Source organism: Lutra lutra, chromosome 14, assembly GCF_902655055.1.
Source record: "Lutra lutra chromosome 14, mLutLut1.2, whole genome shotgun sequence".
Lineage (NCBI taxonomy): Eukaryota > Metazoa > Chordata > Mammalia > Carnivora > Mustelidae > Lutra > Lutra lutra.
The window spans coordinates 54,452,904-54,472,036 of NC_062291.1; the positions used below are offsets into that span (position 1 = coordinate 54,452,904).

The window sequence follows — 19,133 nt, forward strand, 5'->3', positions numbered from 1 at the left end:
AGGATACTTGGTTAGTGATTAGAAAAAAGTACATTTTTTTTTTAGATTTTTTTATTTATTTGACAGAGAGAGAGATCACAAGCAGAGAGAGAGAGAGAGAGAGAGAGAGAGAGAGAGGAGGAAGTAGGCTCCCTGCCTAGCAGAGAGCCCGATGTGGGACTCGATCCCAGAACCCTGAGATCGGGACCTGAGCTGAAAGCAGAGGCTTAACCCACTGAGCCACCCAGGCAGCCCCAGAAAAAAGTACATTTTTGTGTCTGGTTTGTATTTGTATTTTATCAAAGAGGAAGCTGAATTCTGGGCTTCCTGGTTTCAAAATAAATGTCTGAAATAAATGATAGCCCTGGTCTCTAATGCTAATGCTAATTGAGCTCTGGGCTAGACATTATGCAAATATTATCTCCTTTAATCCCCACACAACTTGGTGAGCTAGGAGCTGTTACTGTCTCTAATTCACACTTGAAGAAACTGAGGTTTAGATAAGTTAACTAGCTCTCTGGAGGTCCAACATCTAGTAAAAGATGAGTTGGAATTTGAACCCAAGCAGTTAAATACCAGACCAGGGCAGCTGCCTTCTACTACCTCTTTCTGAGGGAGGAGCTTTGCCAAGATAGGTTATGAGCCTGCAGACAAGTGGCTCAAAGTAGAAGTTGTTAATGATGAAGAGTGTATTTACAGGTTAAATCCTTACTTTGATGGTTAGTTTCCTACTGGACACAGAATGCATCTCCTGTCCTGCCAGTCTTCCTGGTTTGCCTTTCTCCTCCCAGGAGTCCTGAAGTGAGATTTTGGGTGGATCTCTGAAAGTCAAAATCTACTGACTGCAAAATAACCCTATATCCATGTGCAATCTGCCTGTGTGTGCCCCACAACCCTCCATCCTCCTTAGACCGACTGGTTAAATCATCAAATCATCTATCCCGTGCATAAAACAACACTGGAACAAGCTTCCTCGCTGACTTTTTTTTTTTAATTAGTGGGAGAAACAGGATCTGGTTGATAGCTCCATCTTCTTCAACTCACTAGCTGTGTGGCCTTGGGCAAGTGACTTAATTTCTTTTTCTTTTTTGAAGAGTTTTTATTTACTTATTTTCGAGGAAGAGAGAAAGCATGCATACACAAATGGGGAGTGGGGGGAGAGGCAGAGGGAGAGCAGACTCCCCACTGAACAGGGAGCCTGACTCAATCCCAGGACCCTGGGATTATTACCTGAGCTGAAGGCAGACAGTTAACCAACCGAGCCCACCCAGGGGCCCGACAAATGACTTAATTTCTATAAGTCTGTTTGCTCATATTAAACTGGAGATAGTGAAAGTACCCCCATAGGTTTAAATTAGATTTCAGGAAAATTAGTGCTAATTAAATTCTAAGTTAAATTACTGATTAAGTTTGTAAAGATTAAATTAGATGATACAAAGGGCTTAACAAGTATGTTCGATATATAGCTGTTGTGGTTTTATTTTGGTCTATAGCTGAAATTCTTTATATTTTAGAAATGTATCACTTAGGATTAGAATAGGCTTTTTTTGCACATTTATTTGTTATATCTATGTCTGAAGTTAAAAATATATATAGTTATTTAGAACATTTAGCTTTAAATTCTTAGCAAAAAACTTCAGGTGCTAACAGAACTGTCAGCAGTCACAAATGGAACCAGCAAAAGCTGTTTCAGAAGGAGAAGTGGTATATGGACTTCCTTCTGTCTTGACTTGAATTGAGGGGAAGATACTGCTGCTTATGTTGAAGTAATCTCTATGGGCAGGTGTTGAAACAGGCCTGGAGTGAGGAGTGCCAAAGCAGGGCTGGCTTCCCAGAAGAGGGGCTAGGTTTGGGTAGATCATGTCAGGATTGGTGAAGAGAAGAAGGTCTTGGGCAATGAATGCTCAGAAAAGGAATGTTCCATCAGGAAAGAGTCGCCAAATAAGAAGGTGGCCTGTGCCACTTGCCCTGCTCTCTTCACCTTGCTTTACTCATCAGAATAAAGAATTCTGGCCATGCACATTGACGGAACTAAAATGGTCTGCCATTTCCTGAAGAGAGAACTGGCTTCCTCTTCTTTTTGTAGGATGATATAAAATTTGTTTTCATTTCATATGTTTTGGTTTCAGGCTCGATTTTCAAAAGGTTTATTTTCTTCTCTCAAGAGCTGAACTTCCAATTCAGATGTGCTAACACCAGGTGCCTCGATCCTTATACATTCAGTCAGCTAAGAAAAACTCAGTTTTTTACTAAATAGAAACCATAGCATGAAGGGCCCAAACAGTGGGGGCCAGGCACTGGGGTTTGGCTTGACTCAAGGATAAAATTCAACCATGGTGAAACCAAAAGTCTATACATATTTTTTCTTGGATTGAAGCCCTTGATTTAAGTGGGGATCATGGAATTTGAGGTATACATTGTCTGTTATAATGACAGATTTCTATTAAGGCAACTGACAACAACCTATAAAATGTTACATTTGATGTCAGTATGTATAGAGCAAATTTGAAAAAACTTTTTACAATTTGATAATTGTTCTAATTCCAAATTGTTACCCGTCACAGATTAATCAAACTCCTACCTTATGTTCAGACCTGTTTGGCATGCTCCTTTCTAACTCATCCTGAATTCTTCCCAATGGCTTCCGAGCTTCAGCATTGTCTGGTTTCAAAAATCCCTCCAGCATTCTCTCAGTTGCACCAAAAAAAAAAAAAAAAAAAAAAAAAAAAGTCGACACTGAACTTAAGGTCTTTAATGTAGGGTGACAGTGCTGGAGAGCTCAGGAAGAGATATTTTTGTTTTTGCATATTCTTGCAGCTCGAGAAAGCGGGATTTCCCAGAGAAGCTCTGGATTCTTCTGTACCACTGAGACAGGCTTTTGATGGGGTTCTTGGTAGAATGGGCAGTTGGATATAGCAGAGCTTCCTTAATCTTCCAAGCCAGTATGTACTAAGGTCAGTTGCATTTGGATTCCCTGGGGGCCAAGGGTACAAAAATAAACAAAACTTGCAGATGTATGAAAAGGAACTAATCAAAATAACTGCACACTATTAAAACAGTTGGTAGTGGAGCGGACAAATGTGCTAAATTGAATCTGGAGTTAGAGAAGGTTGTGATTAGAAAGGGGAATTTTTTTGAAGGAGATATATTTGAGTTGAATTTTCCAGGGAGGACAGAAACTTCAGATTAATGGAAAGGAGGGCATTTATATATGTTAGTAGTGGTTATTATATGTGGCAGGCAGACTAATGGCTCCCCGAAGAGGTCCATGTCTTAATCCCAGATCTGTAAATATGTCATGCATCACAAAAGGGAGACCTTAAGGTGGAAGTTTGTCCAGGATGATATGGTTGGATTCAGACTAATCACAGGGGTCATTAAGAGCAGAGAATCTTTGATGGCCTCTGTCATCAGAGCAAGATGTGACTAAAGAAGATGTGACTACAGAAGGCTGGTCAGAGAGATGCAATGTTGCTGACTTTAAAGACTGAGGAAGGGGGCTATAAGCCATGAAATCTGCATAGCCTCTGTAAGCTGGAAAAAATAAGGAAACGAATTCTCTAGAAAAGAATGTAGTCATACTGACACCTTGATTTTAGCCCAGTGAGACCCTTGTTGGACTTCTAACCTACAGAACCGCAAGATTATAAATTTGAGTGTTTTAAGGTATTAATAAGTTTGTGGCAATTTGTTACAGCAACAATAGAAAACTAATATAATATGAGACAGGGATATGAGGTAGACACTACAATTGTGGTCATTTACAGATGGGGAAACTGAAATAGATACTAGGTTCTTGCTCAGTGTCACTCAGCTCTGAAATGAAGGAGCAGGGAATTAAATTGAAGATACGAGTCTCCAGAGCTCATGTAAAACCACCTCCCAGACATTTTTGTGGGGAGGAGGATGGAGGCAATCTTCTAGTAAAAGCTCACTGAAGGGGTTAAGTTCCACAGCTGGATAGTAAGGAGCTTGGTTCACTGGAAGGGTAGTTCAGAAACTTGGGTTATTGGGGACCGGAAAACAGTTGTCCCTCAGGGTTAGGTTTGCACCTCCCTGATTATCTTCCTCAGTTGGTGCTTTGGTCATGACGAACTGGTTTACTCAGTGTCCCACAACAAGTCATTAATCAGGACTCTTCTACACTAGTACTTTGCCAAAGCCACTTCCTCTTTCCCATTTCTCTGATGCCTGCCCCTCTCAAGAGCTTCCACCCCTCCTCATCCCAACTACAGTCCCTGGAAGGCACTTGGGTTCAAGGATTTTAGGGACTAAGGCATGAAATCACACGTTTCTCTGGACCTCTCATGTAAACTTGCCATAAAGTGTCATAGTTTCTCGTCACTTTTTTTTTCCTGGTGCTTCTGACTTATTTCCAAGGTGACTGGCCACTGTAAACTTCCTGCAGGGAGAGACATGAAGTCACCCCGAGCTGTAGTCATGGTCGTCAGCTGGGATCTTCCTGGTACATTCCTAAAATAAAAATTACTCCCACGCACAATTTTGAGTTTCTGGAGTGTACATTTTCTTTCTCTGATTCTCCACCTCCCAGTGTACATCACCTCCTTGTTAAATGTTCCCGCAGCTTTTTGCTATAGATCGAAGGTGATTATTTCATTGTCGACCTGCCTCATTACTAAGGTATCTCGAGAGCGTTAGTAGAGTCTGGCACACACAATACAAGAAGAATGTATGGCAAAGCCAGGCCAGTCACTATATAGCAACTAGGAGCAAGGGAAGGGGGAGAGCGGAAGGCGAAGTGTCTTCATTCCTCGCCGCGGAGGGCAGGACCCTGAGCTCTGACAGGTGCTAGAACTGAGACCAGGGTCCGGTCGCGTGCCCGCAAGCTTCCTCCCACACCCTCCGCGCGCCCTCGCGCTGTCTCCGCCCCCGCCACGCCCCCTCCTCGTCCCCTTGCGCGCGCGCCTCAGGCTGCTCGCCGCCGCTGTCCGCGCGGCGCCGCGCCTCGCGGGCTCCTCAGCTTCCAGCCAAGATGGCGGAGAATGGCGATGGTCTGGGGACCGTCCCGGAGCATGAACGGATCTTGCAGGAGATTGAGAGCACCGACACCGCCTGCGTGGGACCCACTCTCCGGTAAAGCTCTCATCCCCCTGGGATCTCGGGCTGCCGCCGCTGGCCGCTCATCAGGAGCCGAGCTGGGTGTCCGCCGCCGGCCGCGCGCCGGGCGTACCGACAGGTGGTGCGTGCGGAGGAGGGCGGGGGCGCTCCGGGGCGGTGGGCCGAGACCTGGGCCGGCCTGGGCGGGGAGGGGAGAAAAGGGCGGCTGCACCTGTCGCCACCGCCCGCCTCAGCCCCGGGAGGTGTCACCGCGCAGCCGGTGGGTGTGGCCGCGGCGGCGCCTTTGACCCGGGGAGCCGCGGCGCCGCCCGGCCCTGACGGCCTGGGGTCCCGAGGACGCGCCTTGGGCCTCCCGGGCTCCCGGCGGGGCTGAGGGCGGCTCTGCTGGGGCGAAGGTTAACCGCCAGCAGTCAGCGTGACTGAGATGCCGAGGCGCCCGCAGGTGGAAACCCTGGCGTGGAGGGCTGCTGCGGGCGTGGGAGAATTGAAGTTGAACTGGAGTCCCCGGCACCATTATCCCTCAGCGCGGCCGGAGTGGGCGAGAAGGGAGCGTGGGCTGGCGGGCAGGAGCTGATGCTCAAGAGCGCGCCAGTGTGACCGAGCGCTCGCCCGGCGCGCCTTCTGGAGTGTGGGAAGCTTTTACTTACTTACGAACGTTTCATTAATTTTGCATTAACTTTCCCGTTTATTTTGAAAAAGATCTCCACTTTTTAAAAATAATACTAGATAATGAATATTCCAGACTGAATACCTGTTGCCCTAATAGAATATTAGCCGGACACTGTTGTGATCCACTAGATTAGGTTAGGCATTCTCACCAAGAATAAGTGCCTGTTTGAGGGTGCCTGGGTGGTTCAGATGGTTGGACCTCTGCGTTTGCCTCAGGTAGTGATCTTCAGGTCCTGGGATCGAGCCCCACATTGGGCTCTTGGATCAGCGGGGAGTCTGCTTCTCCCTCTCCCTCTGCCTCTTCCTCTGCTTGTGTTCTCTCTTTGTCTTCTTCTCAAATGAATAAATAAAAAAAATCTAAAAAAAAAAAAAAAAAAGAATAAGTGTCTCTTAGGGGCGCCTCGCTGTCTCAGTGGGAAGAGCATGCTGCTCTCTGTCTTGGTGTCATGAGTTCGAGCCCTCCGCTGGGTGTAAAGATTATTTACAAATAAATAAACTTTTTAAGAAAAAGAAGTACCTTTTAAATGTAAGGTTTCAGCTTTCGTATTGATGGTGAAATTGTTATTCACATATGGAAGTTAGGAGTGATTGTGCTTTAACATTATTTTCTTCAGGATACGCTCCCTAGAAATGAAGTGCTGTATGTTTTGTGGACCTGTGGATGTAGTATCAAGTGAAGCTATTTTAAATTATAATGTAAATTCACCTTGCCCTGAGATTCCGGAGTGTTTTGCACAGGTCCTACCGCTGACGACATGTGCGGTCATGGACAAAATCATTTAAGGTTTCTGAACCTCAATTTTCTTACTCCTGACTTGGGTAGGGGGTCGGTCTTTAGATGCCCGGGATATTAGAGACCTTGCCTATTTGTTCACTACTGTATCCCTAACACCAAGCATGTGGTAGGCACCTGATAAGTTTTTTTTTTTTTTTGGTCACATGAAGTTCTTGCTGTGATATGATAGGCGTAATTAGTACATTTCCTTAATTTTCCAGCATGATGATTTCTTTTCATAAAACTCTGGTCATTTGGTAATGAAAGTAGAAATCATAGATCAAAAGGAAGCTTTGTTTTCCTGACTGCATAGTGAAAGTTAAAGAGTACAGTATGTATTATAGTTATCAGAACAGCCAATTTTTGAAAATAGTACAGGTTATGAAGGAGAAACTTCCTCTTGGGAAAAAATGCTAGGCACTATCTTTGAAAAGAGATGAAATTAACTTAGGAGAAAATTTGAAATATATTGAGAGACTTTTGTGACACAAATAGAATATATGTGTTCACAGTGTTATTCTGTTCTCTTTTGCTGGGCAATTATGTCACCTCCTCACTTTGTTGAAACCCACACTGTTTTCTTTGGCCAACTCCAGTGACTCATACTTATCCTATATATACACTTGTCATCTCATTTATAAGCAGACTTTTTACACACACATAGAAGGAACTGCTAGTAGGCCTTTCTCTTGAATAGTGTTTAAGCTATTACTGTTTTTTACCTAGGTTTCACTAAGTGCTAATATTAAAATTTTAAAACCCTTTTATTGGAAAGTAAAAAGTAGAATAGTGTGGAAACCATCATGAAGCCATCATCTTGCTTCAGTTCAATCCCCAGCCAGTACCATTCAATCTGCTCCCGTCCTCTCTCCCTCACCCTGTATTATTTTGAAGCAAATTCTGGATATCAATTCATCTGTAAATATTTTAGTATAAAGATTAATTTTTGTTACTTCCCACTTATCTTTTAGCTGGCCTTTTGGCTTATGATGTTGTTACCATTCTTCTTCTTATTATTTTTTTCTCAGTGGGAGACTTTTTCAGTTGGATCTTTTCCTGATTTACTTTTTATTACTGATGATTAAGTGAGAAGCATGTTACATACTTTTCACAGGGGCTGGCATACAATATGATTCTTTGACCACAGTGGAATTAGATTAGAAATCAGTAATAGAAAACTGGAGAATACCCAAATACTTGGACACTGAATAACACACATCTAAATAACCCACGGATAGTGCTCGCTTCGGCAGCATATACTAAATAACCCATGGGTAAAAGAAGGAACCAGAAGAGAAGTTTAGATAGTGTTTTTGAACTGAATAAAATTAAAACACATTAGAATTTGTGGGGCACAGCTAAAGTAACACTTAGAAATTTGTAACATTGAACATCTTTACTGGGAAAGAATGGTTTCAAATCAATGACCTCAGCTTCTAACTTAAGAAACTAGGAAAAGAAGAGCAAATGAAATCCAGAAGAGCCAAAGAAAGGAGCTGGTAAAGAAAGGAGATGGTAAAGATTAGAGTGGAAATCAATGAAATAGAAAATAGAAAAACAAAGTTAGTGAAATGAAAACCTGGTTCTTTGAGATCTGTAAAATTGATAAACCTCTCAGAGAAAGAAAGGGAGAAGATGCCAATTATCAGGAATTACCAATTCCCGATAATATATCAGAATGAGAGAGGTAACATCTCTGCAGATTCTATAGCTATTAAAGGAATATTATGAATAATTTCATACCAATACATTTGACAACTTAGAAGAAATGGACAAATTCCTTGAAAGATAACAAACTGTCAAAATGATTACCCCAAATTGATCTTTAGATTTGGACAATCTCATTCAGAATCCCAGCAGAAGGTTTTGTTGTTGTTGTTTTGGTAGAAATTGACAAGCTGATTCAAAAGTTCATATGTAAATGTATAGGACCTAGAAGAGTCAAACTGACTTGGGAAAAGATGAACAGAGTTAGAGGAACTACATTGCCTGCTTTTAAGGTTTATTTGTAAAGCTATAATAATCAAGCCAGTGTGATATAAGCATCAAGATAAACAAATAGATCAGTGAAACTGAATAACAGAGTCCATAAATAGATTCACACATTAATTAATTTTTGACAGAGGTACAAAGGCAGTTCATTTGAAAGGGACAATTTTTTAAAATAATGGTTAAACAGTTGGATATCCATATGCAGAATAATGAACTTTGATCTATACTCTACACCATATTTAAAAAGTAACCCAAAGTAGACCATAAACCTAAACATAAGATGCAAAACTATAAACTCTTAGAAAAAAAAATCTTTGTGACTTTGGTTAGACAAAGATCTCTTACCTGCTATTCCAAAAGCATAATACATAAAAGAAAAAAAAAGATAAATTGGACATCAACATTGAGAACATGTGGTCTTCAAAGATACTGTTAAGGAAATGAAAAGCCACAGACAAGTAGAAAATGTCTAAAAATCACATGTCTGATTTAAAAAAAGTTGTGTCCAAATTGTATAAAAGAAGTCTTTTTAAGCCCAGATAAAAAACAATCCAATTAAAAAATGGGTAGATGATTTAAATAGATATTTCACAAAAGAAGGTACACACAGTGCAAAAAAGCACATGAAAAGATGATTAACAACATTAGTCATTAGAAAAATGTAAACTAAAACTACAACATTGAATCATGCTGTTGGAATGTCAAAATTTTAAAAAACTGACCATATGCCATGTATAGGTGAGGTGGAACAACTGGCTCTCTCATGCACGGCTGTGGGAATTTCATAGTGTCATTTATTAGGTTGGGGAAGTTCCCTGCTATTTCTAGTTCAATGTTTTTATTACGAAAGAGTGTTCGGTATTTCACATGCTTTTTCTGCATCTATTGAGATGATCATGTGGGTTTTAATCCCTTATTGTAGTTGTGTGGTATATTACATTAATTAATTTTGAGGTATAAACCAACCTTGCATTGTGACATAAATCCCACTTGGTCATAGTGTATAATCCTTTTTATATGTTACTGGATTCTGCTTGCTAGTATTTTGTTTACGATTTTTGCATGTGTATACTCACGAGAGATATTGGTCTATTATTTTTAGGTGATGTCTTTGTTTGATTTTGGTATGAGAATAATAGTATCTCAAAGAGTGAGTTAGTTAGTGTTCCTGGAATTGAGATGACCATGTGGGGTTTTTTCCCCCTTTGTTTTTGTTATGTGATGTGGTACATTGAATTTATTTATTTATTTTTATTTTTATTTTTTTTAATGTTGAATCTCTCTTGGATTCCTGGGTTAAATCCTGTTTGGTAATTGTGTATAATCCTTTTACTACATTGTTAGATTTGGTTTGTTAGTATTTTGTTGAGAATTTTTACATCTATCTTCATAGGAAATAGAAGTCTGTAATTTTTTTTTTTTTAAGATTTTATTTATTTATTTGACAGACGGAGATCACAAGTAGGCAGAGAGGCAGGCACCCTGCTGAGCAGAGAGCCCAGATGCGGGGCTTGATCCCAGGACCCTGGGATCAGGACCTGAGCTGAAGGCAGAGGCTTCAACCCACTGAGCCACCCAGGTGCCCCAACTCTATAATTTTTGTCTTTTTTTCTGGCTTTGGTATTAGAGTAATGCTGGTCTCAGAATAAGTTAGGGAATGTCCTTCCTCTTACACTTTTTGGAAGATTTGTGAAGGATTAGTGTTAATTCTTTAAATATTTGGTAGCATCCATCAGTAAAGCCACCTAACATTTCTTTGATGGGAGGTTTTTGATTACTGATCGAATTTCTCATAGAAATCTGTTCTGATTTTCTAGTCTTTCTGAGTCAGTTTTTTTTTTTCAAAGATTTTATTTATTTATTTGATAGACAGAGATCACAAGCAGGCAGAGAGAGAGAGAGGAGGAAGCAGGCTCCCTGCTGAGCAGAGAGCCCGATGCGGGGCTCGATCCAGGACCCTGGGATCATGACCTGAGCCGAAGGCTGAAGCTTTAACCTACTGAGCCACCCAGGCGCCCTCTGAGTCAGTTTTGATAGTTTGTATCTTTTGAGAAGTTTCTCCATTTCTTCTAGATTATCCAAATTGTTGGTGCAGTTGTTCATAGCATTCCTTGATAACACTTTTTATTTCTGTAAGGTCAGTATTAATGACCTCTCTTTCATTCTTGATTTTAATAATGTCAGTTTCTCTTTTTTCTCTTGGTCAGTCTAGCTAAATGTTTGTCGGTTTCATGGATCTTTTCAAAAAACCAGTTGGCTCTTGGTTTTATTGATTTTTGTGTATTGTTTTCTAGTTATTTCATTTGTGTCTAATTTTTATTTCCTTTCTTCTGCTTGTGTTCTGTTGGTTTTCTTTTTATTGCTGCCCTATGATGGAAACTTAGGCTCTTGATTTGAGATCTTTGTCATTTTTAAATACAGGCTTTTGCAACTATAAATTTCCCACTAAGCACTGTTTTGACTTCATCCTGAAGTATTTTTAAAATTTCTTTTATGAGATACCTTAGTGACTCAGGTCATGGTCTTGGAGTCCTGGGATTGAGCCGTATGTTGGGTTCCCTGCTCAGTAGTGAGTCTGCTTCTCCCTCTTAGTCTTCCTCTACCTCTGCCCCTCTTCCCCACTCATGCTCTCTCTCTCTCAAATAAATAAATAAAATATTTGAAAGAAAAATTTCTTTTATGATTTGACTCATTGTTTATTTAGAAATGTGTTAGTTTCCACATATTTGTGAGTGTCTTAAGTATCCTTCTGTTACTAATTTCTAATTTCATTACGTTGTGGCCAGAGATCATAATTTGTACAATTTCAGTTCTTTTAACTTTATTGAGGCTTGTTTTATGGCTTAACTATGGTCTATCTCTGGAGAATGTTCCATGTGTACTTAAGAATGTTTATCCTGGGGTGCCTGGGTGGCTCAGTGGGTTAAGCCTCTGCCTTCAGCTCAGGTCATGATCTTGGGGTCCTGGGATCGAGCCCCACATCGGGCTCTCTGCTCAGCAGGGAGCCTGCTTCCTCCTCTCTCTCTTCCTGCCTCTCTGCATACTTGTGATTTCTATCTGTCAAATAAATAAATAAATAAAAATCTTAAAAAAAAAAGAATGTTTATCTTCCTGTTGGGTGGAATAATTCTATAGATGTCTGTTAAGTCTCTTTAGCTTATGGTTGTTCAAGTCTTCCTTTTTGATGTTCTGTTTAGTTCTATCCATTATTAAATACAACAGATAGTTTCTGCTTCATGTTGTTTTGGGCTCATTATCAGTATGCTCTCTGTGTGTATACAGAGAAAGACATTTTACCTGGTTGATAGACATTTTACCATCGTAAAATATTCTTCTTTATCTGTAGACTTGTTTTAAAGTCTATTTTTTCTGGTATTAGTATAGCTACTCTAGCATTTTTATGGTTGGTTTTTCCATGATATGTCTTTTTCTGTCCTTTTACTTTCACCCTGTTTTTATTTTTGAATCTAAAGATTGCCTCCTACAGATAGCATATTGTTGGATCTTGTTTGTCATCTAGTTTGACAGTCTGCCTTTTTTTTTTTTAAAGGATTTTATTTGAGAGAGAGAAATCACAAGTAGGGGGGTTGGAGAGGCAGAAGGAGAGGGAGATGTAGACTCTCCACACTGAGCAGGGAGTCCGACATGGGGCCTGATTCCAATCCGAGCTGAAGATAGATGCTTAACTGACTGAGCCACCAGGCATACCTGCCCCCCGCCCTTTTTAAGGTTTATTTTTTTTAGAGAGAGAGACTCCTTGCTGAGTGTGGAGCCTGATGTGGGGCTCAGTCTCATGACCCATGAGTTCAGGACCTGAGCCAAAACCAAGAGTCAGATGCTTATCGACTGAGCCACCCAGGTGCCCCACCAGTCTGCCTTTTTTTTTTTTTTTTAATTGTGTTTTTTTAGTTGACATATAATGTATTATTTTCCTCAGGGATACAGGTCTGTGAATCATCAGTCTTGCACAATTCACAGCACTCACTATAGCACATACCCTCCCCAGTGTGTATCACCCAGCCACCCTATCCCTCCTACCCCTCTCCTATCCAGCAATCCTTAGTTTGCTTCCTGAGATTAAGGGTCTCCAATGGTTTGTCTCCCTCCTCAGTCCTATCTTGTTTCATTTTTCCCTCCCTTCCCCCCACAACCCCCAGCCCTGCCTGATCAAATTCTTTATGTCAGAGAGATCATATGATAATTGTCTTTTTCTGATTGACTTATTTTGTTTAGCATAATACCCTCTAGTTCCATCTATGTCATTGCAAATGGCAAGGTTTCAGTTTTTTGATGGCTGCATAGTATGCCATTGTATATATAATACCACATCTTCTTTATCCATTCTTTTGTTGATGGACATCTAGGCTCTTTCCATAGTTTGGCTATTGTGGATATTGCTGCTATAAACATTCGGGTGCAAGTGCCCCTTTGGATCACTACATTTGTATCTTTAGGGTAAATACCCAGTAGTGCAATTGCTGGGTCATAGGGTAGCTCTATTTTCAACTTTTTGAGGAACCACCATACTATTTTCCAGATTGACTGCACCAGCTTGCATTCCCATCAATAATGTAGGAGGGTTCCCCTTTTTCCATAGTCCTCGCCAATACCTGTTGTTTCCTGACTGGTTAATTTTAGCCATTCTGAGCAGTCTTCCTTTTAATTATTTAATCTCCTTATGGATTTAATGTTGTTATTTATATAGTTGGATTTATTTTGCTGCCATTTTACTTTTTGTTTTCTAGATACATTTGTTTTTTGCTCTTCTGTTCCTCTGTTCCCTTTTTACTACTCTTTTTTATTAAGTGAATATTTTCCAGTATAACATTTTAATTTAATGATTTTTTTCAGTTTCTTTTAAAAAATAATTTCTTAGTGGTGGTTTTCAGAATTGCCTTCAGATTTATTCTAACTTAAGTCCAGTGAAATATAGAAATATTACTTCCATATATCTCTATTTTCTCTTATTTATTTATTTTTTTAAAGAGAGAGAGAGTGTGTGCAAGTGGGGCAGGGAGAGGGGTGGAAGGAAAGGGAGAGAGAGAATCTTAAGCAGCCTCCACACACAGCATGGAGTCCAGACACAGGGCTGGATCTCATGACCCTGAGACCTGACCTGAGCTGAAATCAAGTCAGATGCTTAACTGACTGAGCCATCCAGGTGCCCCTCTTTCCCATTTATGTGCTATTGTTGTTATAGCTCTTATATCTATCTGTGTTACCAACACAACAGTACATTGCTGTAATTGTTACTTTATATAACTTTTTGCTTTTTTAAAGAAGCTGACAAGTTTATAGAGTTTGTTATATTAACTCAATTATCATTTCTGATTGTCTTTATTTTTTGCTGGGTTTTAGATTGTCATCTTGTGTCATTTTCTTACCCTAGTATAGCTTTGTTCCTATATCTCCTTTGTGCTCTTATTGTCAAATATATTATATTTCTATATGTTAGGCCCACAAATAGAATTATGTACTTGTTGTTTTATGTAATTGCTTTTTAAGAGAGATGCTATTTATACTGTCTTTTTTTTTTTTTAAAGATTTTATTTATTATTTATTTGACAGAGAGAAATCACAAGTAGACAGAGAGGCAGGCAGGCAGAGAGAGAGAGAGAAGCAGGCTCCCTGTCGAGCAGAGAGCCCGATGCGGGACTCGATCCCAGGACCCTGAGATCATGACCTGAGCCGAAGGCAGCGGCTTAACCCACTGACCCACCCAGGCGCCCTATACTGTCTTTTTTAATTAAGTGGTTGTCTATTAGCATTCTTTTGTGTGTGTGTGTTTATATTACCATTTGGGCTCACTCTTTTGATTGTGAAGAACTTCCATTAGTTTTTTGTTTTTTTTTTTCTTTTAAAGATTTTATTTATTTAAGAGAGAGAAAATGAGAGAACGAGTGTGGGGGAGGGACAGAGGGAGAGCAAGAAGCAGACTCCCCACTGAGCAGGGAGCCCGGCAGTGAGGGGCTTGATCCCAGGATCCAGAGATCATGACCTGAGCTGAAGGCAGACACTTAACCGACTGAGCCACCCAGGCGCTCCTAGTTTTTCTTGTAAGGCTGGTCTGCTGCTAACTAATTCTCTCAGTTTTTGTTTATTTGAGAATGTCTTTGTTTCACCTTCACTTTTGAAATTTTTTTACTTATCTGAGAGAGAGAGAGACAGAGAGTGCACACAAGCTGGGGAGAGAGGCAGAGGGAGAAGGAGAAACAGACTCCCTAATCTGCATGGAGCCCGACGAGGGGCTCAATCCCAGGACCCTGAGCGACTCTTAACTGACTGAGCCACCTGGACGCCCGCCCCATCACCTTCACTTTTGAAGGATAGTTTTGTTGGATCTTAGACTCTTGGTTGACAGTTTTTTCTTTTAGTACTTTGAACATGTCATCCCACTGTTTTTTTGGCCTCCATTATTTCTGTTAACTTTATTGGTAAACCTTGTATTGATAAATGGTTTTCTCTTGCTATTTTCGAGATGTTCTCTTTGTCTTTCAATACTTCTACTGTGATGTGCCTGGGTATGGGTCTGTTTGTTTGTATCTTTCTTGGAGTTCATTGGTTATTTTAAATGTCCAAATTAATGTTTTTCATCAGAGTGGGGAATTTTAATCATTATTTCTTCAAATATTCTTCAGATATTTTTTCTGATGTTTTTATCATCATAAAATATTACTGTGAGGGGCGCCTGGGTGGCTCAGTGGGTTAAGCCACTGCCTTCGGCTCAGGTCATGATCTCAGGGTCCTGGGATCGAGTCCCGCATCGGGCTCTCTGCTCAGCAGGGAGCCTGCTTCCCTCTCTCTCTCTCTCTCTCTGCCTGCCTCTCTGTCTACTTGTGATCTCTCTCTGTCAAATAAATAAATAAAATCTTTAAAAAAAAATAAAATATTACTGTGGTACCCCATCATATGTATGTTGATGTGTTTAATGGTGTCTGTATTTTTCTGAGGTGCTGTTTCTGTTCTTCATTCCTCTCTGTTCTTTGGATTTTTTTTTTTTTAAGATTTTATTTATTTATGTGACAGAGAGAGAGATCACAAGCAGGCAGAGAGGCAGGCAGAGAGAGAGGGGGAAGCAGGCTCCCTGTGAGCAGGGAGCTTGTTGTGGAGCTCGATCCCAGGACCCTGGGATCATGACCTGAGCTGAAGGCAGACGCTTAAGACCAACTGAGCCACCCAGGCATCCCAACAAATTGACAGATCTTTAGGGAATTCCTGTAAAGAGTACAATTTCAGAAATGTTTGTATTATGACACTTTTTAGCTATACAGATTTAACATAGGAATGCTGAACATCTCGTCTAATTTGACAACTCTTCCAGTGCCAGTTTTATTACAGTAGCTCAACAAACAAACCTAATTATTTCTAGCATTTCTCTTTTTATAAATTGAAAGAATAAACAACTATGCTTTTGCAGAGTTGTTCTGGGAAATCTCATCGACAGGTTTAGGTGTAAAATGTATCTTGAAAGTTTTATTTTATTTTTTTCTCTATTTAGGCCTCACATTTTAGAAGACAAATCAAAGCAGTTATCAGATGTTACCTGAGAAGCAATACTTGGGTACCAATTTAATTAAAATGAAAGTGAAATATTTAAAAAAATAAGCATAGATAACTTGCTTCTAAAGAACCTTAGTTCTGGGGCACCTGGGTGGCTCAGTGGGTTAAAGAACCTTGTTCTTTCATAAGTGAGAGGAAACATTTTTGTTTATTAAATAATCAAGAACATAATAAAGTCTACATGAAGCATGGAAGAGTATTCTGGCAAATGGACCTTCTGCTGCTCTCTAGGCAGATTACGCAGAAGGTAAAGAATCAACTTTCATATTATAGACAAGTCATTAACTAGTAAACCAAGGAAGCAAGCCCAACAAAATTGGGCTAATGTTGCTAAATTTTATATTTTAAAGCTTATTATTAGACTCAGATATTGTAAACTAAGGCAGATACAATTCATTTTCCATGTTTTGTTGTTCATCATGCTCTTTCATGTACTAACTAAGTTTACTATAGAGCACTGATTTTTTGGGGGGGATCTGTCAGGTCAAAATCGTTTTCAGGGTTGCTGCCTGGCTTAGTTGGTGGAGTATGCAACTCTAGATCTCAGGGTCATTAGGTCATGTCCCATGTTGGGCATAGCTAACTTAAAAAAAAAATTTCAAATAACTCTAAGAGTTTATTTATGTTAATGTACAATGCATTCATCATTGCTCTTTTTTTTTTTTTTTGAAGATTTTATTTATTTGTCAGAGAGAGAGGGAGAGAGAGCAAGCACAGGCAGACAGAATGGCAGGCAGAGGCAGAGGGAGAAGCAGGCTCCTGCTGAGCAAGGAGCCCGATGCGGGACTCCATCCCAGGATGCTGGAATCATGACCTGAGCTGAAGGCAGCTGCTTAACCAACTGAGCCACCCAGGCGTCCCCATCATTGCTCTTTTCAAATGAATCAGTAGGTTTTTAAAAAATTCTGTTTTGGGGCGCCTGGGTGGCTCAGTGGGTTAAAGCCTCTGCCTTCGGCTCAGGTCATGATCTCAGGGTCCTGGGATCCAGCCCCGCATCGGGCTCTCTGCTCAGCGGGGAGCCTGCTTCCCTTCCTCTCTCTCTCTGCCTGCCTCTCTGCCTACTTGTGATTCAGACATGACAAAAACAGAAAACAAAATAATAAACACGCCATTGTACACAGATTCTATTAGGCCTGGTCTACCAAACTAAAAAGAACAAACCCTTCTAGTAAGACAAGCTGAAAAACAAACTTTACTTATATTCTTTTTACCACAGGAATGAATGAAAGGATAGGAATTAAAAGTGAAGGAAGGGAATGATGGTGGTGTTTTGGTTTTTTCACCATTTAGAACTGAAAAAGGATGTGGAAAAGATAAAAGGTCAGGGATTTTTCCTGCATCAAGCAGGATGTGTTTAATGGTGTCTGTATTTTTCTGAGGTGCTGTTTCTGTTCTTCATTCCTCTCTGTTCTTTGGATTTTTTTTTTAAGATTTTATTTATTTATGTGACAGAGAGAGAGATCACAAGCAGGCAGAGAGGCAGGCAGAGAGAGAGGGAGAAATAAAAAGGGGTAATCAGTCATGGGTAAACACAGTCAGAAAAGGACATGGCACTATGAAAAAGACAATTTAACCCCTATGAAGGATATACTTACTAAGTAGTGGGAACTCTATTATAACTTTTAGTTATATTTTAGTTAACATTTATTTGGACAGTGGCCTGGGAGTGGCAAGACTCTTTAAAGATTTTTTTATTTATTTGACAGAGACAGTGAGAGAGGGAACACAAGCAGGGAGAGTGAGAGAGGAAGAAACAGGCTTCCTGCCAAGCAGGGAGGCCCACTGCGGGGCTCAGTCCTAGGACACTGGGATCATGACCTGAGCCTAAGCCAGATGCTTAACAGCTGAGCCACCGGTGCCCCATCCTCTGTGATTTTGATCAAAGATGGATCCTCTCCCCAGAAAAGTTCACATCTGTAATACACACACAGTCTCTAAGAACTGCTGACCATCTACAAAGTTGGAAAAGCCATACTGTCTCTTCCACTCACAGTACATTGCCCAAAGGTGTATAACTGATCCAAACTGGTTCAATCAAATACTCAGGAACTTTAAGTTAGAATTCAGAGATAGTCGGCTATATGTGCCAGACTGACATATGGAAGCTGTAGGTGGTCATCCTCCACTAAGAACAGAAAAAAGCAGAGAAAGTTACATCTCAAAGGAAAATGAAGACAGAGAAAGAAACACAGTCTCTACCTCTTTATTTCAGTCTTTTAAGAAGCATGATTGCCTTGGGGCATCTGTATCAGTGGGTTAAGCCTCTGCCTTCAGCTCGGTCTTGGTCTTTGGGTCCCGGGATTGAGCTCTGCTTTGGGCTCTCTGCTCAGCAGGGAGCCTGCTTCCCCCTCTTTCTCTGCCTGCCTCTCTGCTCACTTGTGATCTCTCTGTCAAATAAATAAACAAAATATTTAAAGAAAAAAAAAAAGAAGAAGCATGATTGCCTTTAGAATTTTGTGAGACCCCATAAGCTTCCACTATTTTTTTTTTCATACTTCCTTAAGCAAACTCAATTTGGTTTGGTACCTACAACTAAAAAAAAAGTCCTTAAGGCACATATTCATAGACACACCCACACATACATAAGAATTTCTTAAATCTGTAAGGGGTTTACAAACCTCCTCATCTGACCAATACACTAGAGTACATCTTCCCAACTGAACAGATTACAGGTATACCACAATGACCATCTCCCAATTTTTCTCTTTATGCCACAATATAAAAAATGTGGAAAGCATTACCACAAAATAATCCATTAATAAGGGTCTAAAGATACAGTTTAAGTTAATACACTCCTGAGGAAAAGAACATGTCAACCAGGGGTAGAGGGAGGAGGAGGAGAAAGAGAAGCAGAAGCACCAAACAGCAACATCAGCGGCCATCTAGCTTTTACACAATACTTTTTATTTTTTCCAAAACATCCACAACATTGAACAACTAAGTAAAGAATTCAGGATATGCTAAGTATCTTGAAATACCACTGTAAGGGTGAGGGAGGGGGCACCTGGGTGGCCCAGTCAGTTAAGCAACCTACTCTTGGTTTCAGCTCAGGTCATGATCTTGCCATCTTGGGACTGAG

General features: G+C 40.5%; 1 protein-coding gene across 2 annotated transcripts in view; it reads left to right on the forward strand.

The window, feature by feature from the left end:
- EXOC6 (exocyst complex component 6) overlaps positions 1 to 19,133 on the forward strand; it is a 242,882-nt gene that overhangs the window by 11,732 nt on the left and 212,017 nt on the right. The window contains exon 1 of one of the 2 annotated variants that reach the window (XM_047702239.1): positions 4,919 to 5,073. The exons of the other annotated variant lie outside the window; for it this stretch is intronic. Within the exon in view, the coding sequence (XP_047558195.1) occupies positions 4,973 to 5,073 (101 nt within the window). The 5' untranslated portion in view covers positions 4,919 to 4,972. Of the gene's footprint in view, positions 1 to 4,918; positions 5,074 to 19,133 lie in introns of those variants that run through there. 2 annotated transcript variants of the gene reach the window in all.